The 25,724-nt window shown below is 42.0% G+C and overlaps 1 protein-coding gene across 1 annotated transcript in view; it reads right to left on the bottom strand.

Moving 5' to 3' along the window:
* Positions 1 to 25,724, bottom strand: part of LOC115458839 (reversion-inducing cysteine-rich protein with Kazal motifs-like) — a gene marked incomplete at its 5' end in the record, with an annotated part of 203,992 nt that overhangs the window by 128,442 nt on the left and 49,826 nt on the right. The window contains 2 exons of the mRNA XM_030188665.1: positions 3,918 to 4,106; positions 21,240 to 21,380. Coding sequence (XP_030044525.1) covers positions 3,918 to 4,106; positions 21,240 to 21,380 — 330 coding nt within the window. The remainder of the gene's footprint in view (positions 1 to 3,917; positions 4,107 to 21,239; positions 21,381 to 25,724) is intronic.

The following is a 25,724-nucleotide window of genomic DNA, read 5'->3' as shown; positions in this document are numbered from 1 at the left end:
GGGAGCAACACTCGCACCCTCCGTTGCTAATTTATACATTACGTCTTTTGAAAGAGAATGGATCGAAGTCTCCCCATTTAGTTGCAAAATACACAAATGGTGGAGATTCATAGATGACGTATTTATGTTATGGAAGGAGACGGTCAATGAGTTGTTATAATTTATTAAGGGAAAGGGAAATGGGACTTGATATACTGCCTTTCTGAGGTTTTTGCAACTACATTCAAAGCGGTTTACATACATTCAGGTACTTATTTTGTACCAGGGGCAATGGAGGGTTAAATGACTTTCCCAGAGTCACAAGGAGCTGCAGTGGGAATCAAACTCAGTTCCCCAGGATCAAAGTCCACTGCACTAACCACTAGGCTACTCCTACGCTCTATTAAATGGCTCAATAGCTGTAATGAACATATCCAGTTCACATTACCATACTCTTCGACCTCTATTCACCATGATACAAAACAGACAAGTTTCAACTAAGGTGTATGAAAAACCAACAGACAAATACATTTTTACACTATGAGAGTTGTTATCCCACACAATTAAAAAATAGTCTGCCGTTGTCACAGATGTTAAGAATACGTAGAATTTGTTCTGAAAAGGACATATACAAAAAAAAACAAGCAAGGGATTTAATAACCAGACTATCAGACAGGGGCTATTCCAAGCACACATTGAAAAAGGCATAAAAGAGAGCAAAATACAATAATAGGGAGCTCCTATTATCAGGAGCATGTCAGAAAGAAATGCTCAGCAATATATGTACCCCGGTAATGAAATACACGTCATCGAGTTCAGAGATTACCAAGACAATGAAGAAACGTTGGGACATTATTCAAACTAACCCTTTGTTTCAAAAAAACAATTTAAGGATTGCATATGCGAGAGGTAAAAATCTCAAAGAGGAAGTGCCCTGCAGCTTTACCATTATCTGAGGGGGGAAACAGAAAGATCCAGGGCATTTCAAATGTGGAACGTGTCAAATCTGTAAAATCACCATGCAAACAAAAATTTTCAAAGATGTTCGAAATAATCAAGAATACTTATTAATTCATCATACTAATTGCAGAACTGATCACGTGTATGTCATTCCGTGCCCATGTTATAAATTATATGTAGGAATGATAACTAGACCTTTCAAATTTAGAATGTTAGAACATAGATCGAATACTGTGAGGAGAAATATGAAGGAGCCATTAGTAGAGCACACTGCACTGCTATGAAACACTCTTTTGAGGACCTTAAATGCTGCATTTTGGACAAAATAGAAACAAATTAGAGAGGAGGCAACAAGAAATTGCTGTTGCAATGTAGGGAGGCAAAATGGACTTTTAAATTGAAAACGTTAGAACCTGAAGGTTTGAACAGTAAGATTGATCGGCATGTATTTTATTAACTCGGTTAAGATTATACAATTGAGAACAAAGTGGGTAATAAGAGTTTCAGAACTTTTAAATGGGCATGTCGCTTTAAGATCAGCTGTTTTGTATAGCCTATTTAAAGGGAGAAGCCACTATGTGACGCGAAGGCACCATTTTGTTTGAAGTTAAAGGATTTAAACTAAATGAACCAGAGTTAGAGAAAGACAGCTTTGGAAACCATATGTTTATAGAATTGACAAAGTTTCACTTTTTCAGACATTTACAAGCCAAAACAAACAGCGCACGCTCCTGAAGAAGCCAAACACGGGTGAAACGATGGCCCCGTCGGACATAAGCTAAGTGCTGTTGTTTACATATTTGGCGCTTCCACGAAAGAGTCTGATTTGTATATAAACACTTGAATCTTTGAATAGATTGCACATAACATTAAAAAAAAATAAGAAAAAATAAGGAGGTTTTTTCCCAATAATAGAAACTTATCAACGACATATGCTTTTTGCCGTTGTAACCTAGGATTCTTTAATCCTAGGTTTCTGAGGGATTTTCTCCTTTTTAAGCAGTATATGAGTCTGGTAAAGCTTATTATGCACCAGTGTTTGTAAGGTGTTTGTAAAGAAGCTACTGCTTGCCCTGGGATTGGTAGCATGGAATGTTGCCACTATTTGGGTTTCTGCCAGGTACTTGTGACCTTGCTTGGCCACTGTTGTAAACAAGATATTGGGATAGATGGACCATTGATCTGACCAAGTATGGCTATTCTCATGTTCTTATGAGATATTCCTCCTTCAAATACTTCACAAATCAGTAAGCTGCTCGGAGAATCATTTGTGGTGCAGCTTTGGGGTATCTGATACATTTGGGGAGCCAGTTACACCGTGTGCCACTCAAGACCCCGTGGCCTGCCAAAGGTGAATCTGCAAAGATGGTGGACAGGAATTCAGCAAAGACAGTCACTATATAGGAAGAAGTAATATGTTAACCCGCAATCTCTCTGCCATTCTGGACATGTTAACAAAAATTCAAGCGACTTGACAAAATTAAAGAGAGTCTTGAGAAGAAGTGCGACAACTGCAACAGGTAGAGCAGCGATTGGGACAATAGCAGGACCACAAAGATACTCCGAAGGGACAGGTTCATCCATTACAAGATAAGTACAAATAGCTGGTAGTCAAATTAGATGACTAAGAGAACTGAGGCCATCAGAACAATATTCAGATATTGAGACTGCCTAAGACAGTAAAAGATTGCGACTTAAAGAATTCAGTGTAAATATGGCTGCCAGAAAAGGAAGGTCAGTACTTGGAAGGAAATAAAGTAGAGCATGTATAAAGAGTGGGCCTGAAAAATAGAGCTGCAGCAGGCCAAGACCCGTTATAGAATTATGAATTATGCTGAAAAAAAGAAGCTTATGATTCTCGTTTGCAAGTATCAGCCTCAGACTTCTGTTTAATGATTTGTTGGCAGGGGTACTGGTGAGTCGCAGGGCCACAGTGACATAATGCTCCGAGTTGCACAATCGTGGCATACACTTCGCTGTTTCTCACTCTGCCAAGGTTTAGGACACCTATGAAAATCGAACCACCACTTACAAATCTATGGAGTCTTTGAAAGCTTTTGTAGAAGCTGCATGGACTTTTCTCGTTTCTGCAGTCTGCCTACCACCCTAGCTTGGATGGGCAAAACACACAATGGATACATTTAAAGGAAATAAATGGTTCTACATAGTTTGAACCATGGCGGGGATAATACTTGGTCAAAGCAGACATTTAACAATTGATATCAGTGCAGCAGCACTATTTCAAGGACATATGCATTGAGTGGCATAGAACGAAGACCTGGTGGAAGCCTTGAAAGAGAACCAGGTTCATTTCAGTCTGAGATCCTGTTTCATTGGTTGGAAGAGTTCAGAAGAATGTGGAAGTTAAGATCACAATCTTTCCAAAACACCAGCTACACCAATTAAGAAAGAACATGTTCCTGAAATAATCATGGTTGTGCAATGCCTAGGCAATAGTAAAATGGGAACTTAGAGATAAAACAGTAAAGAAAAAAAATCAACATTTTCTGCTGAAAGAAAACATACATATTACAGAAATCCATTAAGCTTAAAAACATCAATTCTTTCTACTGGTATAGTACAATAGGAGCAATCTCAGTATTAGGTAAACTGAAATTAGAATTTCCAACATGTAAGGGTATGAAATGTAAGAGAATTTTCTTTTTGTCATTTTCTTATCAGGCAACAAAAATGTGGAACACATTACCTGTATCTATTAGACAATTAGCAAATTATGATGTTTATAGGCCATCTATAAATGCTATTTAGGAAGTATGTAATTTCTCCTTAGTGAAAGAAAAGGATAAATTTTGTTTACCCAGGATCATTTCAGTATTGTTTAAATCTTAAGTTTGATGTGTTTTTTGTATGTTCCCTGAATTGTGTCTCTCGCTTCTGTATACGGAATCCACCTTGAACGTAATAGTATAGGCGGAATATAAGAAATGGGAAACATATAATGTAATGTATATACTTACTTTTTCTTTGACCACCAACAAAACATGTCTTTTGAAGGTCAACACAGTGCATTTCCACACAATTTTCTAGCAGCCCACTTTGTCCACAAGTACAAATTTTGTAGCAACTAACTTCGCCTGTAGATGAAGGAACCTGGATGAGTGTACCATGCCGAACAAGAAAATCTGAAGCTTCTCCCAACTTACACCCTGGATAAAACAAATATAGTTTATTATAAAAACATATGTTTCAAAAATGATTATTTTTCAGTACATTTATTTTTGTCCTGTGGAAATCAGCTACACTTCTTTATATGTCTTAAGGATGGCATTCACAACCAAGACATCAGATGATGCTTATTAATATGAATTTCTTGCCAAACTTCCATCTTAAGTATGACTACAACTACACCAAATAAATCCTTAGGTTAAGTAAGCACTTGATATTGATCATTAGGTCTTGCCTCCTGCATTTGTTCTCTCAAAGAACAGCTTTCAAAGCTGTGAATAAAGCATTTCGTTATTTGCAGAAAAGATATATTTTTACCCACAGTAAGAATAGAAGTTCCAGGGGGGTGAAGCTGACAAAGAGACTTCGATTTATGAGCATAGGTTTGAAAATGCAACTGTACTGCACAATTTTCATAGACATTAAGAAAACCATATCACAGGTACAAAATTATATGCATAGTTTTCATGGGGTAATTTTCAAAATTCAAAAATCTAAGTGTATTGTCTGCCCAAGAACAAAAACCACCTAATGGTCCCCGCAATAAACTATTAAAGTGTCTCCAGGATCCAAAAAGTAAAGGTAGAGTAAAAAGACCTCAGAATGAGAGCTTCCAGCTATGCAACAACTGCATCAATTATATGCTCATATAATCATTGGTCAGAAAAAAAACCTCCACCATACAAAAGAATCAAAATTTCTAATAATGCTGAAAATCAAACTAAACAATTATAAAACTCACATTAAGAAACTGCAGAGACCACAAAGGTATTAAACTCAGAAGTAAAAGGTAAAGTACAGTCTCCTAAATCATCTCTCTTTCTAAATTTGCAGCATACATAAACCACTTATTGGAATCTTGAATCTTGCCACTTAAGTTGAAGGTTTGAGACTTCATAAGTTCTTGGACAGTGGGTCTCCGTTTCGCATAAAAGCTGCATAAGTGGAAAATTTTACTTCTGCAAACATGTAAACTCCATGATACAACTGCACCTCGAATAATGTGCTCAGTTTTGGTCACCGCATTTCAAAAAAGATATAGTAGAATTAGAAATGGTATGGAGAAAGGTAACAAAATGATAAAGAGAATGGGATGACTTCCCTATGAGGAAAGGTTGGGCTTTACAGCTTGGAGAAGAGAAGGCTAAGGGCACACAGGATAGTGGTCTATAAAATACCGAGTGGAATGGGGAACTGCATGTTTACTCTTTCCAAAAATACAAGAACTAGGGGGGGCGCACAGAACGAAACTATTAAATAATAAAATTAAACAAATCTGAGAAAATATTTAAATCTGAAATTTGTTGCCAGAAATACAGTAAAAGCAGTTAGCTTAACAGGGTTTAAAAAAGGTTTAGTCACATTCCTAAAAGTCTATAAGCCATTACTAAGATGGACTTGGAAAAGTCATCTGCTTATTCCAGGGATAAGTCATATAAAATGTGTGGTTTTTTTTTTTAATCTTGCCAGGTACTTGTGACATGGAATGGCCACTGTTGGAAACAAGATACTGGGCTTGTCATACTTTCAGTCTAGCCCAGTAGTAATGCTTATGGTTTTTATTTTCATGCATAAATCTACAACAGGTCACTTGGTTAACAAAAAAAAAATAAAACAGCAGGACAAGAATTCCAAAATTTACTAGGAAACTAAAAAGAAAAATCCACCAAATCTCACAGTCTTCCACATTCAGCACAGACATTAACAGATTCTAATCCTACTCTCGCAAAATCAGGAGGACAGAAGTATCATCTGACAATGTAACGGTACCTACAACTCGCTGCCATAGCTCATTCTGAAAAAGAACAATACTCGGAGAACCGCACTGAACTATCACCAGCTGAACAAGAAACTATCTCTGTCCAGATAGCCTATGGCACCCTTGGACCAGAATCTGGCCATGATTAAAAGTGCAAAATATTTCACCAGCCTTGATTTGGCATCAGGCTTTTGAACCATGCCAGTTCATCCTCAGGATCAGCATAAAGGAGCTTTCACCTTCAGTAGCAATATACCTGAATAGGTCACCTTTTGGATATCTTAATTCACCAGCAGATTCAACATCTTTCTACACAAGGCACTCACTGACACGGAAGCCGAAGGTACTCTAGTATATATGGATGACATCTTAATAAAAAAACTCCATTTTCCAGAGTATCTCACTGAAATAGAGCATATGTTCCAACAACTGAAAACCACTGGCACAAAACTGACATTAGCCTATAGACAGTGATGTTGCAAATTGCTTAAATACTTGGGAGTATGAAGTTTATGCTGAAGGACTCCATGCACAGAAGATCCCCGCATTGCAACAGCTAAGGCAACCCACTAATTTCACTGAACTGCGTTCATTTCTGGGAATCTGCAACTACTCCCAACAATTTGTGGATCAGCATGCGAAGATTATGCAGCCACAGTCAAACTTCAAGAAGGACGAACCTGAGAATAGTGCCCAGACTAAGATGCAGCAATACAAGAATTGAAAGATACTCTAAGGTTGCTATCCAGAGTTACAAAGTTGGCAAGGATTGTGTACAGTTGGACATAGGCATGTGGAGAAACTATAAGAAATAATTGGGCAAAGATAAGGCTAGGTGCAGAAAAGTTAAATTTAAGGATGAGCGAAGCTTGGAGATAAGCAAACTCGCTAAGGTTGAAACTTGGTCCTAATTGGATGAGAGATAAGCCAACTCTCTGAAGTTGTAACTTGGTCATAAACAGCTAAAGAACTTGATGCCATACCTGTGCAGAGCTGCCAAGGGGTCCCAATTTTTGAGAGGGAGATTTTAAAACATGCCCACAGCCCCACTCCACTTTGCATTGCTCCACCCACTCTACATGGCACACCTCAAACCCACAGCCATTTCAGAAAATAATTTATTTAATAGCCTAACACCCTTTTCAATTAGCTTTCAGAGGCCAAAACCTCCTGCCTCAGGTCAGTATAATGCTGTTATGGTATCCTCTAATGACCTGAGGGAGTATTGGTCGCTGAAACTTTATTAGCGCAGGTACAATATTACTTTAACCTAAATTAAAAATAAAATTATTTTCTTTACCTTTGTTGTATGGCCATTTACTTTTTCTAATTGTGTTGCTCCCAGTCTCTTGATTCTGCTTTCCTTCGTTTTCGCTTAACTCTTTTGCCTCTTTCTCTCCCCATCCTTCCATCCATCTACCCCCCCCCCTCTCCCAATCTTTCCATCCAGTGTCTCTCTCTCTCTATCCCCTTCCTTCCATCCAGTCTCTCTCTCTCTACTCTTTTACATTCATCATTTCCCCCTCTTTCTCCCCATCTTTCAATGTCTCTTCTGTTTCTCTCCCTACCCTTCCTTCCAGCATCTTCCCTCTTTCTGATCTCAGCCAAGATCCCCCCTTTCTCCCCGGCAGCTTCTCTCTTTCCCCAGCCCTTCTCCATCTCCCCTCCTTCTCTCCCCACTCTATTTTACCTCCTGCCTCCCGCTCCATCTCCCCTCACTCTCTCTATCTTACCTGCTGCCTCCCGCTCCTCCTTCCACCAGATCTTCGTTTCGTGGCCACTGTTGCTTCTCCTGTTGAGCAGCAGCAGCCGCTACAAAAAGAAAAAGAGCTAATTAAACCAAAAATGTTATTAAAAAGCAAGCGCGGCACCGCAGGCATTGGCTGTCGGCTCTGAAGCCGCTCCTCTCTGTCCCCGGAGGAGCGCAGCGTAGCAGGAAGTCAATCTCGACTTCCTGCTCCAGGGGCAGTGACGTGAGAGGAGAGAGGAGTGGCTGCAGAGCCGACAGCCAATGCCTGAAGGCTCCCTGCGGTGCTGTGCTTGCTTTTCAAAAACATTTTTGGTTTGTTTAATTAGCTCTTTTTCTTTTTGTAGCAGCCGCTGCTGCTCAACAGGAGCAGCAGCAGTGGCCGGAAATGGAAGCTGACACCACGTGTTTCAGCGGGAGACTTTCCCATTTTGGCGGGAGTGCAGGAGATGACCCGCCAAAGCGGGAGTCTCCTGCTGAATGTGGGAGACTTGGAAGGTCATGTCATTCTTTGATCTGATGGCCACATAGAAAGACACAACCAAGGGAGAGTTCTATGTTTATACTGCAGACCCTAAAGAACTCCTTTGACACTGGAATATTGCCAACAACAAGGAATTAAAGGTATCATATACTTTTCAAAAGATGTTCCAGATACACAAAGGCCTACTCATACGGACAAGCAAAGATAGACTTCATTTAATTTAATTCTTACCATTCAAATCCAATGTATAGATGGTTAATTGACTATTTGTCTACCATTAAAAAGCTTTAGAAAATAGAAAAGCTTTCCTGAACTGGAGAAATTCCCCACATATCGTAGCTTGACTGGTAGTTATCCAATCTAATATTCTGAGAAGAAGACACGCCCAATAGTAACTTGTTTGATGGACACAATGTGCAGGTTGGACAATAAGTGTGAAGTAGTACCATGATTATATCAAGGACTCTGTAGAAGTATTTAACTGCTATCCCACCTTTGCTGGTCAGAGGCCTGAACTAATATGGATTCTACAGTCTGTAGCCTGACTACATCTGAAACCAGCTTTCTACAAAGAAAAATTACTTCTTGACATAGCTGTGCTGCTGACTTCATCAAGAGCATATGTCTACTTGCACTGGCTGACCACCTTGTCTCCTGGGAGCATGCGGAGGAGTGAACTTCTCAGGAACTGTGAACAATGGAGAGAAGGTTGCTACAATCAGGCATGTGACTGATAAGGTATTCTAGTTGGATGCTCACAAGCCCTCTGTCATGACCGTGGGTTACAGAGACACCCATTTGGTGATTGGTCCATGTGTCACCTGACTGAGAGGAGGGCCAAGGATGGGATGGGAAAGGGGAGAAGAGAAGAAGATTTGCCTGATACAGACAGGGCTGCCGAGAGGGGGGGGCAGGGGGGATAAAATTCCTCGGGCCCGGGCCTCCAAGGGGGGGCCCGGTGCTGCAGTCCTCGGTCTCACCTGCCCGCCCTCGGCTCCGTCGACAGCCACTGGGCCCCCTGCATTCAAATCGATTCGGCAGCACCTCATCTCCGTGTGAAAGCGCAGTGACAGATCGCCTTCCTTCGGACCTTCCCTCCCTGTGCCCCGCCCTCGTCTGATGTAACTTCCTGTTTCCACGAGGACGGGACACAGAGAGGGAAGGCCCGAAGGGAGGTGATCTGCCGCTGCACCTTCACACAGAGGTGAGGCGCTGCCAAATTGATTGGGGGCCTGGTGGCGGCCGGAGAGGGGCTGTCAGAGCCGAGGGCGGGTAAGACCAGGGACTGTGGCGCCGGCGGCCTGAGTAGTGATTGGGGGGCGGGGGCGGCAGCCTCAGGGGGGGGTCACCGGGCCTGGCTGTCTCTCGGCGGCCCTGGATACGGATGTCTCTCAGAGGAGCTAGAGAGACTGACTTTTGGCCTGAACACCAGTGAACTGAATTCCTTGTAATAACAGCTGACAAGGGCAGTTCAGTTGAGGATCTGTGGATTCCTCTGTAACTGGTGCACAGAACAAGGACCTTGGAACTTTATTCCTGAACAGGAATAGACTTGAAGATACCCTGCTGGATTCTCAAAGGAGGAATCCTATTCTTCATAACACTTGAGTTTCCTTCCTATAGTTCGGAGGTAGCTAGTCTATGGTGACTGCCTGTCACTGATTGGTTATAACAGGACCTGTGGATTTCAGCCTTATTTTGCTGCTGAGTGTAATCTTCTCAGGATATATTATAGGTGTAATGTCTCTATCTTAGCTGCCAAATCCTGGACCACTGTTCAAGCTTCACTAGGTCTCTTCATGTCATCCACACCATCAAGTTGTCTACCCTACTGTGGATTTTGCTATCATCCACAATGAGGCAAACCCTTCCAGACAGCCCTTCCACAATATTGTTTTCAAAAATATGAAAAAGAATAGGACCAAGAACTAAACCTTGCAGCATACCACTGGTAACATTCATTTTCACAGAGTAAGCTCTATTTACTACTACCCTCTGTTGACTTCCATTCAACCAGTTCCTAACCCAGTAAATTACTTTAGGGCCCATATCAAGGCCACTCAGTTTATTTATCAGTCTATGCCAAACTACATGCAAAGTTTTGCTAAAATCTAAGTATACCACATCTAGCACTCTCCCTCGATCCAACTCTCTGGTAACCCAAAGAAATTAATCAGATTTGTCTGACAAGACCTGCTTCTAGTGAAACCATGCTGCCTTGCGTCCTGCAATCCACTGGATTCCAGCATCTCCATTGGATTCCAGAATCTCACTATTCTTTGTTTTAGAAGTGTTTCCATTAATTTACTCAGCACAGAGATTAGACTACCCTGTAGTTCTCTTCTCCTTACTTCCACTTTTGTGAAGCAGGACCATACTTGCCCTCCTTGATTCTAGAGCAGCAATGAAAAGGTCATACAGCACAGCTTCAGAACTTTACTGAGTTCCTTTGGTACTTTTGGATACATGCCATCTGGTCTTATTGCTTTGCCCAACTTTAGTTTAGCTAGCTCCTCTTGAACATAGTTTATTGAAAATTGTTCAGTTGTATCTTGATCCTCTCAAGGGCTAGGTGATAAGCCAAAAAGCAATAATAGTAATTCTGGCTGTGTGTGTTTGGGGCAGAAAGAGGTAACATAGTAAACGACGACAGATAAAGACCTGTACGGTCCATCCAGCATAACCAGTGATCGTACCGGACAATCTACAATCTTCATTCCCTTCGACCCTCATGACGCTTGATTCACACCTACCTCATTTGACCACAATACAACCTTGTATTTGTTATCAACCGAATTGGCAAATGCCTTTATGGTACCATGTATGCCACATTGAGCCTGCAAATAGGTGGGAAAATGTGGGGTACAAATGTAACAAATAAATAAAAATAAATAAATCATCATCAGATAAAATTTTTCACTGCATAATTATCATTTTCCCAAAAGATGACACTACTATATTAAAAACAATGGGCAATAAGAGTGAACCCTGAGGAACACCACATAATGGGGACAGTTAATTCCTCACTTTAACCTGATGTGTTCTTATTGTTAAAAAGCCCTTAAGCCAGTCAAAAACTGTACCTGCTATACCAATCTTATCTAATATCTATAAGCGAATCTCATGGTCAGTCATATCGAACACTGCTGTGAGATCGAATTGGATCCCTATTAAGCAAGACAAAACTCTGTTCTGCTCTAAATAGTCTACAATTTGCTGAATAACTATTGCTTCTTATGTTTTTGCAAATAAAGGAATGATTGCTACTGGTCTATACTAATCTGTGAAACAGGCGCAGATCGGTTCTTTATAATCAGTTTTAAAATAATGTGCTCCAGATCTATTCCATTTACTCCTTGTTCATTTGTCCTATCACATACCTCCTTTTGTTGATTCTGATACTACAGATTGTATTTTCTTGTTATTCTGTAAGCCGCATTGAGTCTGCGATGAGCGGGAAAGCGCAGGGTACAAATGTAATACATAAATTTGGGAAATAGAGAGAGGTGGGGACAGGTTGGTCATTTGCATTGGGGAGAGGGAAAGACAGGGACAGGCTGGCTATGTGTGTGTATGTGTATGTGGTGGGAGACACAGAGGGGCATTTTGCCTGTAGATATGAGGGGCGCGCAGAAATAGATGGCAGTGTGTGCATGATGGGAGTGGGGGACAAGAGAGAAACTGGGTGAAGGCTTGAGAGACTGGGTGAAGGCTTGCGGGAGGGGATATGAGAGAGAGACAGAAACTAGGTGAAGACTGGGTGAGAGTAAGAGAAAGAGGGGGACTAGTGGGGACCCAGGCCATGGTGATATGTGAAACAAAGAGGCAATTGCCCCTTTGCTTCAACTGTGAAGGTGGTGCTGTCACACAGCTGACAGCATTCTTTGGGAAGGGAGACTGCTGGATTCTGGGACTGATTTACTGAAGTTTCTTTGCCCACAGACACAGAATAGGAAAAGAGCCTTAGTAAACCAGTTTCTAAAAGAGCTACTGCTGATCTAGAAGGGGATTCCTGCCCCTACTCCCCTCTTTGCCCCCCCTCCCAAAAAAAATTGCTGCGGACAGTATTGGAGGGGTGGGGAAAGAGAAGCGAGAGAGGTCTAGACTGCTAGCTCCTACGTTTTTGGCCTGGCTCCTAGATTTAATAAAAAATTTGTCAAGGCCTGACCTAAAGAATCAGGAGAGAGACCCTCTGTGACACAGTACAATTCAGCCATCCTAGAAACCAACTTGCAAATTAAGATGAGGGAGCATATAAGCTGGACAAATATCTAGACTGCAGTGAGATGAATCAAATTTCTAAATTATATCCTCTGTAATAAAGGGAGTCACCCAAAGTCTATCTACTGATATTTGAGATGTATTAATAAGTACAACAACTTCAAAGTTTGGGAGTTATCCATTTGATTTTTAATTGTCTCAGGCTTCCCTCTGAAAAAAAAAAAATCATCCAGTTCACTAGCACATGGATAACATTTTTGTAATTATATAATCCTCCTTTTATAGGTTACATCTACTCAATAAACTGAAGTTATTTATTCCTAAGGATGATTTACATACACTTCAAACCTTTAACACCAATTCTGGTGCCTCCAGTCTACCAAGACCATCTTAGAGAGCACGTTGTGAATCTCACAGGGAACTGAAATGCCCTGGCAAGTCAATGGAGGCCCCTCTAAGATGAGGTATTCCTCATCCAGCTCCTCTTGACAGACTTAGTCATCTGCAGGGCAGCAGTAACCCGAGAGATGAGGGGGCAACACAGCCAACAGAACAGGATAATGGAGGATTTCTCCCCTTAATCCAAGGAGAACATCCCCAGCAAACACCAGTGAGCAAAAAATAAAACAAAATAAAATCACATTTTAGTAAAGGTAAGAATCCTGCCAAACAGAACTTAAATTCAGCATTCATGTAGTGCAGACAAGGGTTTCTCAACCCAGTCCTCAGGAAACCCCAAGCCAGTCTGGTTTTCAAGATATCCACATTGAATATGCATGAGATATATGCATGCACTGCCTCCATTGTATGTAAATATCTCTCATGCATATTCATTGTTGATATCTTAAAAACCACACTGGCTTGGGTTCCCTGAGGATCGGGTTGAGAAACCCTGGTGTAGACGCCGACTACTGATGACATCCCCGATACAGGGGCACTGTTTCTAGACCATGACCAGATTCTGGGAACAGTGTTGCAAACACCAGTGAGCACAAATTGATCGAATCACAGTGCAGATAAAGTAAAAATCCTACTGGTTATCTGCCTGGAATGCAACTCTTGAACCAGGGAAGAGAGAAGGATTGGAACCTGGTCACCTTCTGAGTGTTTGAGCCTCTTCAAAGGACAGCAGCTCTCTGGGGAAGAGGGGGAAGGTACTGTTGCTCCCTGAGGCCCTTTCCCCATACTCTACCGAGTCCTCAGGGCAAACCTGGCAAGTTAGGATTTCAGGATATGTACAATGCATAGATAGACTTGAACACTAAGAAGGTAGTGCATGCAAATCTCTCATATACACTGTAGATATCCTGCTAACCTAACTAGCTGGGTGTGCCTTGAAGACTGGGTTGAGAAGCACTGTTCTACACTAGACTGCAGCTAGGCCAGCCTTCAGTTATCCTCCAGGACTCTGCATGAACTGAAAGTCAAAAGCCACTTGACAGTCCCTGTGCCCCTGGGAAAAGGCACAAAGCTTCCTCCCCCCCCCCCCCACAGGAATGCTAAATGGTGTGGCTGCCCCTGCTAGGTGGAAGCCAGGAGATTGGGCCCTAAGGGAAAGGGAAAGGAGATTGGATTTGATATACCGTATTTCTGTGGTTACAATCAAAGTGGTTTAGATATTATATACAAGTACTAATTTTGTACCTGGGGCAATGGAGAGTTAAGTAACTTGCCCAGAGTCACAAGGAGCTGCAGTGGGAATCAAACCCAGTTCCCCTGGTTCTCAGTCCACTGCACTAACTATTAGGCTACTCTTCCAAGCCATGACGGCTCTCCGTTCCACCAAAGATGCCTGCATAGCAAAACTCACAGGACTGATACCTCTCCAGCTCCTGCTGATGCACAGGAGCCAACAAACTCAACTCCCTGGGGCCATAAGAAGCTAAAATCTATGATATTTTTATGGTGCACATGGAACAGAAGTAGCTAGTTGCATTGCAAATACACTGGCTCCTGCAGGCCCCACAAGGCTTTTCTGTGTTCTTTCAACAGAACTGCAAATTTCATATGACTCATCTTGGAGATGAAGAGGGGTCCTCACCTAAAGCATTGTTCTTGAGTACCAAAACCTTTCCCTCGAAGAACAGTTTCTCAGTCCTCACAGTCCCAGCTTCACATACATTTTCTCAAGACTCTTCCCTTCTGGACTACTCAGTTTTCTATGAACTAAACTGCCAGTATCTTACCCAGTCTTATTCTGAAGCAGGGGAATAACCAGACACCCAATTTTGGGTGGGCCTGAGCACAAAGTAGGTGGGCACAACAACTCTCCAACCTGGAATCTCTCCTCCCCTCCTAGGTGATCGGGGGGGGGGGGGGGGGGGGGGGGTTACTTAACTCCACTTCCCCAACCACATCGCACTTTTAAATCCTTTAAATCTTTGCCAGCAGTGAGCAGCAATTCATTCCCCTTGCTCACGCCAACTCCGAACCTTCCCTCTGATGCAACTGCCCGGTCCTGTGAACAGGAAATTACGTCAGAGAGAAGGCTCGGGTCAGCATTAGCAAAGAGGAGCATCTTGCTGCTCGCTGTCGAAGAAGAACTAAATGATTTAAAGATACCAGGGTGGGGGTCGGGGGGAATGGAGTTAAGTGACACCCCCCCCCCCCAAAAAAAAAATATCTCCTGAGAGAGAAATGCCAGGAGTCTTCAGCTAGTGAGGCTTGGGGGATCCCCACCAGCCACATCGCTATTGTGCTGCTGCTGGGTGGGCCTGAGTCCAAAGAGGGTGGGCCTGTGTCCAGCTGGGCCCACCCATGAATGCGCCATTTTTCTGAAGAGAAAAGAAGCAGCTAAATCTCAAGCTTTGAAAACCATGGTTTCTGATTTCTCATATCACCATTATCTACACCAAAGCTTGGTCTGCACAGAAGAAGATACCGACATCATCCATGTACAGTGAAAACTTTAATAACCTTCTTTCCTGAGTTTATGGTACTTTGATTCCTCTGACTCCTCATTTGCTATGTGTGTTAGGTTTTAGGCACTTGAGTGGACAGGGAAAGATCTTGGTATTCACCCTCATCCTCCCCGTCTCATCTGCCTGCAACCTTGGAGTCATCTTCGACTCCTCCCTCTCCTTCTCTGCCCATATCCAGCAGACAGCCAAGACCTGTCGCTTTTTCTCTACAACATCAGCAAAATTCGCCCCTTCCTCTCTGAACACACCACCCGAACTCTCATCCACGCTCTCATTACCTCTCGCCTTGACTACTGCAACCTACTCCTCACTGGCCTCCCACTTAACCATCTATCCCCCCTTCAATCCGTTCAGAACTCGGCTGCGCGTCTTATCTTCCACCAAAACCGATATGCTCATATCACCCCCCTCCTCAAGTCATTTCACTGGCTTCCGATCAGGTACCGCATACTATTCAAGCTTCTCCTACTAACCTACAAATGCTCTCAATCTGCAGCCCCTCACTACCTCTCTACCCTCATCTCCCCTTATGCCCCTACCCGTAGCCTCCGATCACAGGGCAAATCCCTCCTCTCAGTACCCTTCTCCGCCACCGCCAACTCCAGGCTCTGCCCTTTCTGCCTCGCCTCACCCTATGCCTGGAATAAACTCCCCGGGACCATACGCCAAGCACTCCCCCCTATCCATTTTCAAATCCTTACTCAAAGCCCATCTCTTCAATGTCGCTTTTGGAACCTAACCATTGTACCTCTACCCAGGTAATCTAGACTGTTCCAATTTTTGATTGTCTCCACTCCTTGTCCTTCTTGTCCTTTAGATTGTAAGCTCCTTTGAGCAGGGACTGTCCTTCTTTGTTTTTTGTACAGCGCTGCGTAACCCTAGTAGCGCTCTACAAATGTTAAATAGTAGTAGTAGACTAGAGAAGTAGGAGATAAACTTTCAAACTTAACACGTCAGTGAACAGGCCACAATATCTAAAACAAGGTCATCCAACATTCTGGCACAACAAAGATTTCAATCTGACCTGAATGGAGCAATATCTCCTTTTATTCAGTCTTTGTGCCAGTACCATGAGCAATTTTTTTTTAATTTGCAGGCTGGCACTTCCTAGCTACTCATCTGCATTGGTGCAGCGCGGAGACAAAGTGTAAGCCTCGAAATTTGAAAATTATTACAATGGTTTCCTCTTCTCAAAACAAAGAAAATGGCAAGGGGCAGATTCAACAAAGGCTGCCAAAAGTTGGCATGTGTTAGAGCACTGTAATCACAAGAGATGCTGAGCAAAGGAGAAGCCTGAAATGGAACTTCTGTCTACAGAAGTGGAGAGCCTAGAGTTCGCTGAGCTTTTGCCTACTCTTCTGCTAAAAGATCTGCTGAAGGACAGTTTAGATTACCTAAATAAACACTCAATTCTGCACGAGTCTCAATCAGGATTTCGGTCAAATCATAGCACCGAAACGGTACTAGTATCTGCAATGAACTCATTCAAACAAGCAATTGCAACTGGTAACAACATACTCCTCCTACAATTCGACATGTCCAGCGCCTTTGACATGGTTAATCATGGAATACTATTACATATACTAGAATACTTTGGAGTAGGAGGTACAATTCTCAAATGGTTCAAAGGATTCCTGACCACAAGATCTTACCAAGTAACAACGAATGAGGACATATCACTCCCATGGACACCTGAATATGGAGTTCCCCAAGGATCCCCCCCTATCACCAACTCTCTTCAACCTAATGATGATACCTTTAGCCAAACTTCTAGCCAATCAAGACCTTAATCCCTACATATATGCAGACGACATCACGATTTACATCCCATTCAAACATGATCTAAACGAAATCACCAACGAGGTCAACCAAAGCCTCCAAATCATGCACTCCTGGGCGGATGCATTCCAGCTGAAACTCAACGCAGAGAAAACTCAATGTCTGGTCCTCACCTCACAACACAATAAAAACAACTACTCCACAATTACCACACCATACTGTTCTCTCCCCGTCGCACGAAATCTAAAAATTCTTGGAGTTACCATCGACTGAAACCTCACACTCGATGCTCACGTGAAGAACACAACGAAAAAAAAAAAAAAAACGTTCCACTTCAAGTGGAAACTCAAAAGAGTAAAACCTTTCTTCCCGAGATATATCTTCCGTACCCTGGTACAGTCAATGGTAATAAGTCATCTGGACTACTGCAATGCACTGTATGCTGGCTGCAAAGAACAGACTATCAAAAAACTCCAAACAGCCCAGAATACCGCCGCCAGACTCATATTTGGAAAAACTAAATATGAAAGTGCAAAACCCCTAAGAGAGAAACTTCACTGGCTCCCTCTCAAGGAACGCGTTGCGTTTAAGATCTGCACGATAGTACACAAAATCATTCACGCAGACGCCCCAATCTACATGCTAAACCTTGTGGATTTGCCTCCCAGAAATGCCATAAGATCATCCCACCAATTTCTCAATCTGCACTTCCCCAGCTGTAAAGGACTAAAATACAAGCTGATACACGCCACCACCTTCTCTTACATGAGCACGCAGCTGTGGAATGCGTTACCTACAGCCCTGAAAGCTATTGACGAAATAACTAACTTCCGCAAACCCCTGAAGACACATCTCTTCCATAAGGCCTACAAAGAGAACACATAGCCTTACAAAACTACATCACCAATCCACACAGTTATTACAGTCCACCTCCTACCCTGCCTAACACCTTTCTTCTCTCTTCCCTTTACCTAATCTTTAAACATTACTAATTGTAACTGATATCATGGAATGATTATATCATAACCAAACCCTGTAAGCCACGTTGAGCCTGCAAATAGGTGGGAAAATGTGGGATACAAATGCAATAAATAAATAATAAATAAATTGTAGGGAGAGGGAAAGAGAGGGGTAGGAGAAAAAGAATGTAAATGCCACTATGCTGCTGGAGAAGAAAGAAATACAGAAGCATTGAATATGATGATAGCTAATGACCTAAAGGTCCAGCTAGTCGACCCCTTTTAGTTTCATCTCAGAGGACTCAGTGTGAAGACCTTAAGCATTTAGTAGCTGTTCTCTAGGGTAGACCCATCCTATCTATCTAAGTCATTTGGAGGTACAGGATCAAGGATTCAACACAGCATTCTAACCCACCTACCTTTAGCTTATTTCAGAATTGGTATGCTTGCATTCTAGATCCAGCCAGTAGATGTTACAAATGAGTGGTGGCTTGAATTTTCCCATGACACCCTAAGGCCCTGATGGCGAACCTATGACACGCATGTCAGTACTGACACGCGTAGCCATTTTTCGATGACACGTGGCCGCATACAGAGAAGCAGCGGCGTTCCTTGCTGACACCCGGGCGGATCGCCGATGCGCCCCCCCCCCCAAGATGCAGCGCGACCTCCCCCCCCGGCGAAATCACCCCCCCCCCGGTGCATGTTTACCCGTGTGCGCTCCTATTGGCTCCCTCCGAGTCATCCGCTCGTCCCTCCCTGCTGCTCCCTCTGCCCCGGCTCCTGCACGGCCGTTTGACCTCACTTCCGGCCGGCGGAGCAGAGAGCAGCGGAATGCCATAGGGGACGCATCTCTGAGGGCCCTGTGATCGCCATTACCAGCAACCACATAACCACAGCAACCATCATCCAATCTACTGTTCTGGGGTGTCGTGGATTTCTAATTGACCATCATTACTGAGATAGGTGAGGGGGAGGCTGGGAGAGGCGAGGGCATGTGCTATGGGTGCCGTTTCCCGCCATTAGAAATAGCGGCAGCCATCTTAATTCACATAAGGTGGTCAGTTAGGCTAGTTAACCCCTAATTGCCTGCAGGGCTAACAGGCTATCTATAATTCTATCTTCTGTCACTGCCCCCCTGATGGAGAACCCAAAAAATAAAAAACCAAGGTTAAGTAAAGGAAGTGGTAGTAGCAGTAGCCGACCCTTTCAAGAGACATGGACCAAGATGTATGGCATTATAGAAAATAATGGCAGATCATTTTGCGTTCTATGTACTGAAACGGTAGTAAGCAGAACGTGGAATATAAATAGACATTTTGAAACTAATCATTCCCAGCTCTTGAAAAAAAGTGAGGATGAAAGGAAGGAATACATTTCCAGGCAGCTACACTTTTATAAGAGCCAATCTAATTCCATCCTTACATTTGTAAAAGGTTCTACAAATTTAACATCTGCAAGTTTGAGCATTGCTCACTCCATAGCTCAGCATGGAAAAGCACTCAGTGAGGGAGGATTTATTAAAGATGTGCACCAGTTCTATTTCACGATATGCAGAATAAAGATGCAATTATTAAGAGAATATCTGAGTTACCAGGAAATTTGGAGTGCCTGGATCCGATTACCAGACACTTTTAGCACCCTGAAAAATATAGCAATGGCTTTACTCACAATTTTTCCCTCTACGTACTTTTGTGAAACCTTATTCTCAGTGTTAAATAATATCAAAACCAACAAAAGAAACAGATTGAAAGATGAAGTTAGTAGCGCTTGCTTGGGCTTGAAGTGTACAAAATACCAACCTTCAATTGAAGATTTAGCCAATGAAATTCAGCAACAAAAAAGTCACTAATAGGCAGATTAGTTAAAGAATTCCCCCTCCCCCTCACTTATCTTAGTTCACGGCACCCCACACAAGTTAAATAATATCAAGACCAACAAAAGAAACCGACTGACAGATGAACAAAGAAGTCACTAAACAGGTAAGTTAAATAATTAGGTTTTGGTTTATTAAATACAGTTATATATTACAATTATACATTTTTGTTATTTAAACTATAAATATTGCGAAATTATGGTTTTTTTCTCGAAGTGACACACCACCCGAGTTATGCTCGGTTTTTTGGCGAATTTTGACACACCAAGCTCAAAAGGTTGCCCATCACTGCCTTAAGGGCTTGAAACCAGGGCTGTGGAGTCTGTACAAAAATCCTTCGACTCCTCAGTTTATGGTACCTCCGACTCCTCAGTTTTTAATATGTATTTTTTTTGCATGTTGACTGAAAGAGTGCAGCATGCAAGGCTGCATGTTAATGTTTGGGTTTAAAATCTATGTCATTGTGACTTGTTATATTATTTATTAAAGAAACTATAAATATTCATTAATCCTAAAGTTTAAACAAAAAAACACACATAAAAAAACAATGATGTGGTTTTTGAATTTTTCTGGTGTCATTGTTATAGTAACTTTGTCAGCTGTAAAAAATCTTGATAGTTGTGTCTGGCCTCCAGTAGATTTCTGAAGTAGATGGAATGTTTTCATTGCTATCTTTCTCATTCACAGCTTCTAACACTTTAGGATGGAAACGCTGCAAGTGTCTTTTTAAATTTGATGCTCTTGTAGGTACATTTTTTTCATAACCACTGAAACTGCTAATTTTTGCATCACATGCTTTTTCACCATCATCATCTTCTATAATACATTGACATACATAATGTTTCCCATCTGTTGATATTGTAAAGTGTTCATAAACAGCAGACTGTCATGTTTCCTGACATTCTTTTTGCCATTGTGAATGGTGTGCCACTTCCACTAAAATATAAAACTCTTCTTGCAGAGAGAGAGGAAGTTGGGTGGAGTCTCTCTGCTGCCTTATCTGTGTGTGCTGAATGATCTTCTCTTGGAGCTTAAGTTCACTGTGGGGTCAGAGAGGAGGTGCTCTACAGCAGGTCAGTAAATGCAAAGGGAGACTGAGCAGAGGGAAGCTCTCCAGCAAAATAGTTCAGCTGGACTTCACACTAGTGAAACAACTAGGTACTAAGCTTTATTCACAGCAGAGAAGTACTTTATTCAAATGTATGAGGAGTCGGAGTCAGAGTCGGTACATTTTTGCCGACTCCAACTCCGACTCAATGTACCCAAAATTGCTGCCGACTCCGACTCCACAGCCCTGCTTGAAACTGTGCCTCTCCAGCACTCCTAGCCTGGGCAGATTCAGGGAGTAAAAGCAGGAACAATTCTTACCTTGAATACAAAAATATGGAAGGCAAGATTCCACAGGCTGGCATCCTTTTCGATTAACTTCACATAGATGATTAGCTGGACAAGGATTTGGATTGCATGGGTGACTAACGTCTTCCACAATGGTATCTAAAGGACTTGAGTCTGAAAAAAAAAGTTTACAAATTTAAGGATGAACAGCTATAAATAAGTATAAATCTTTATATATAGAACTTATGCACATGATCTGAAGACTATACAGTGCAAATTTGCAATTGTTTCTAGAGAATACATAAATAACAGTAATACTCATCCTATGCCAATCACAAACCTTTGACTTATGGCTTTCTTTATAATTATTATGCAACTGTAACAATTCCTCTGAACCTCAAATGGAGAAATAGCCTAGTAGTGGTTAGAGCCCTGAGCTGATAAGTACCAAAAGCCCAGTTTTTGGGGTTTTTTAAATTATTTTATTTATCAATTTTCAAAATATACATTTACATATAATAAATGTGGGAAATACAGGAAATTATATATGACAAATCCTTGTCCATTAAAAGAAAAAACAAATATGTAATGATATTGTTACTTAGTCCACATTATATTGATCAAGACACAAGGCAATTTTTTGCGGAAAGTCTTTAAACAAACAATTGTGAGGGTAGAGTCCATTCCCTGCCAGCGGTTTCAGCTTCCTACCGGGGCATCCATAACCAATTCACCACCACTTTCTCTGGCAATTATAAATTGTCTCAATTTTTCTGGTTCAAAGAATACAAAATATACATTTTCCAAGGAAATAATACATCTACAGGCAAATTTCAACTTGTATGTACCACCCAGAGAGAGAACCCGGGACCGAAGTCCCAGAAATTCTCTTCTCCTTCTTTGAGTAGATTTACTAAGATCTGGAAAAATTTGTATCTTCGAACCCAGAAATTGGGCTAAGATAAATTTGAAGTATAGTCTGAAAACATGGTTCCTATCGGATTCAAAAGCAAAGGAAGCAAGAAGAGTTGTGCGTTCCGTAATTGTTTCTAAGGAAGATTCCAAAAATTGTGTCAAGTTGAAGTCTGAAGCTGCGGCTTGAGTAGTGTTAATTCCTGTAATATAGTAAGCCTTTATAATTGGAGGTAAAGCTTCTTTAGGAATTTGAAGTATTTCGAGGAAATATTTTCTCAACATCTCCAAAGGTGATATCAAAGGAGACTTCGGAAAATTCAAAAATCTCAGGTTATTACGCCTGAGTTGATTGTCCATAAATTCAAGTTTCCTTTGAGTCAGTTCTTTTTCTGTTACTATATTACTTACAACTGTCTGTAGCTTTTTAATTTCAAGCAAGTTCAACTCACATTTTTCCTCCTGCTGCTTTACTTTCGCTTCCAGGGTTTGATAAGATGTTTTTAAATCCTTTAGTTCAGATTTAAAGGAATTGGTTGTCTGAAGTAGCGACAAATTAAGGGTCTGGATTTCATCCCAGAGGGTCTCAAGAGTAACGACTGTCGTCTAGGCCTCCCGTCGAGTCCGATCTGCGGAGCCTCCTGGATAGGGGAGGGCGAAGGATCAGTACGTCCCGCCCTACGACCTGATGTCATTCCTTCCGGGCTCGAGTGCTCGACAGGGCCGCTGCTAACCTCCAAAGCCTCCGCTTGAGGTTCTCCCATCGCTCCCGATTCTCCGCTTGGTCTCGGCGGGGCAGTCTGGTGTGGCGGACTTAAAGACGCCGCCTCCGTGCTAAGATCCCCTAGCTGGTCCGGGGATCCAACCAGGGCAGGGACCTGGGCTCCTGAAGCTTGGAGGCCAAAACTTTTCAGGGTCGGCTGCCGGAGCGTTAAAGAACCGCCAGGGCCAGCAGCGGCTTTTGCCCCGACTTTCCCCTTTCTTTTCACCATATTTTAGGTGAAGGAAAGCTAACGCTACTGGAGTAGAGTCTGGTGTTCGGGAGACTGCAAGCAACGCTCCCTCACACGGACGCAATCTTGATCCTGTACTGCAAAAGCCCAGTTTAAATTTCACTGCTGCTCCTTGTGATCTTGGGCAAGTCACTTAATCCCAAACAAAACAGAAAGCCTGGTGCTAAAAGTTCACACCACAAACAGATTGGCACCACAAAAAAGAAATCCAGATGAATTAATTGATAAATTTATTTATCAAAGCACCCTTTTTCAGTTCATAAGTTTATTGATCAAAGTGCCCAAACTGACAAACTACCTGGTGCTGACAATCTGTGCCAGTCTTCCGCTGATACCCCTGATTGTTTTGCACATATGGCAATTTATTTATGCTCTTCAGCAGAAGATATTTAACATTCAGTGTTTTACTGAAATCAACTGATAAGACCCCTGAAACAGCTTTAATTGGCAAAATGTGACCACATCAGGCACGTTGATCAAAATAAAATATGAACTGAAAAAGAGTATTTAGATCAATAAACTTATGAACAGATTCATATGGACTGTTTCGTGGTGCCAGTCTTCAAGTCACTTAACTCTCCATTGCCTCAGCCTTCTGAGGAGAGAGAAATACCTAGTGTACCTGAATGTAACTCACCTTAAGCTGTTACTGAAAAAGGTGAGAGATAAATCCAAATTTCTGCGAGCAACCATGTTACCAAGAAGTTTAACAAATGGGCTCTTCAGATTGGACTGGCTTAGAGTGATTACAGAGTTATGAATAACCTCACAGAGTATTTGAAACATTCACATTCCGCTTTAAGTCATTTTTTACCCTTTTCTGAGTATAGCCAGATTAAGAGATTCAAGGGAACCTAACAAAAGCAAAGTTACTTACCTGTAGCAGATGAGATGTTCTCCAAGGACAGTAGGCATATATTCTCACATGTGCAAGACGTCATCCACGGAACCCGGTGCAGACACTGCCATAGTGTACTGTCACTTTAAAAATCTGAGGCAGGGCAGGACTTCTGGTTTCGGGCAACTAGCACCTAGACATGTGTGGACCTCGCTATTACCTGTAATACAATTCCGAAAATACATGGGAGAGCGCCAATTCGAGCTTCCCTGACGCCCTCCCAATTACCTTCGGGCTTGATGGACCTTTTTGCGAGGCCCCGAGGACAAGCCATGGGGGTTGGGAGCGGTCCCGTTGGAGCTGCCGGCGTTGTTGAGGAGGTTTCGGCGTCTAATGGGCTTGATGTTACGCTGAGCCCCGACCCACGGGCGCCCCCTCTTCAGCCGGACCAGCTCCCCCTCCGTGAGTTTGATGGGGTTCCCGCCACGTAGTGAAGGAATGCCGTCAAGAGAGGCTCAGGAACAACTTGGAGGAGAGGGGGAACCATCTAGATTCCCTTTTTGGGAACCAGATAGAGACCGTGGAGGTACATATTCCTGCTTTAGGAGCTGCGGAGCAAAGAGGAACAGAGCAGTGTAAGGAGCCAGAAGGTGGAGAGATTATACCCCTCATGCAGAAACCGGCAGAGGTAACTTCAGAATCCCTTTGGGATCTGATCTCTAACAATACAAACTTCTACAAGTCAATAGAATGTGTTAACTAAAAAGATAACAGAAACTGAAAAAAGATTTGAAAAAAACAGAAAAGGATGTGAAATCTTTGGCAACTCATATAGATACTGTTGAAAAGAATGCTGTTAATTTGGTAAATTTACAAACGGACATGCTAAAAGATTTAGTGACATTGAGGAAGAAATCAGAACTATATGAAAATCATATGAGAAATCACAATTTAAGATTCTTGAATTTCCCAAAAGTAAAAATGGTACAACCAATCGATATGTTAAAGAGGTATCTTATTGAAATTATGGGCGTTCCTGAATCTGCTATGCCACCATTTACTCAGGCATATTATATTCCTCAAAAAGAAGAACAAAATGATTTAAATGTGACTGCTTTACTGGAAACCTCTGAAACAGAACAAGCCAAGTCGGCAACGTTGGTAGCCACTGTGGCTTTACTGCCTGATACGCAGTGGCTTTTTAAGATGTTTTTCAAAACCAAGGATAAATTATTCTTGGGACTGAAAATTAATCTGTTTCCTGATGTTTCACGAGAGACCCAGAAAAGGCGGAAACAATTCTTGTTACTGAAACTGGTTGTTCTCCAGATGGGAGGTGTATTCTACCTAAGACTTCCCTGTAAATGTATCATCCAATACAATTCACTTAAATATGTTTTTATGGAGCCTTCACATCTGACATCATTTGTTGCCTCGAAAAGGGTTGAAATAGCTTAAATATAAAATTGTCCTTAGTCTTAGGTGCATATACTTTGAATTTGATTTCCTACTATTTCCTCAATTTGATTATCTCGGAACCTAATATTATCATTATTTGGATAATTTAAATAGTTCAAGTATTTTCTTTTTTCTTTAGATACTGTTCTTGATCAAGTGTTACTTTTTGAAAATGTAATTTGAAAAGACATCATTAAAAAAAAAATCTGAGGCAGTAAGATATAAAAAGCCATCAAAGCCAATTTTCCATAAAAAAGAAACTTACCAAAAATATCCAAAAGATGGCAGTGTCACCTC

This window comes from Microcaecilia unicolor, unplaced genomic scaffold (assembly GCF_901765095.1).
Source record: "Microcaecilia unicolor unplaced genomic scaffold, aMicUni1.1, whole genome shotgun sequence".
Lineage (NCBI taxonomy): Eukaryota > Metazoa > Chordata > Amphibia > Gymnophiona > Siphonopidae > Microcaecilia > Microcaecilia unicolor.
The sequence above is the reverse complement of the archived record's forward strand: the minus strand, read 5'-3'. Positions and strand labels throughout refer to the sequence as shown.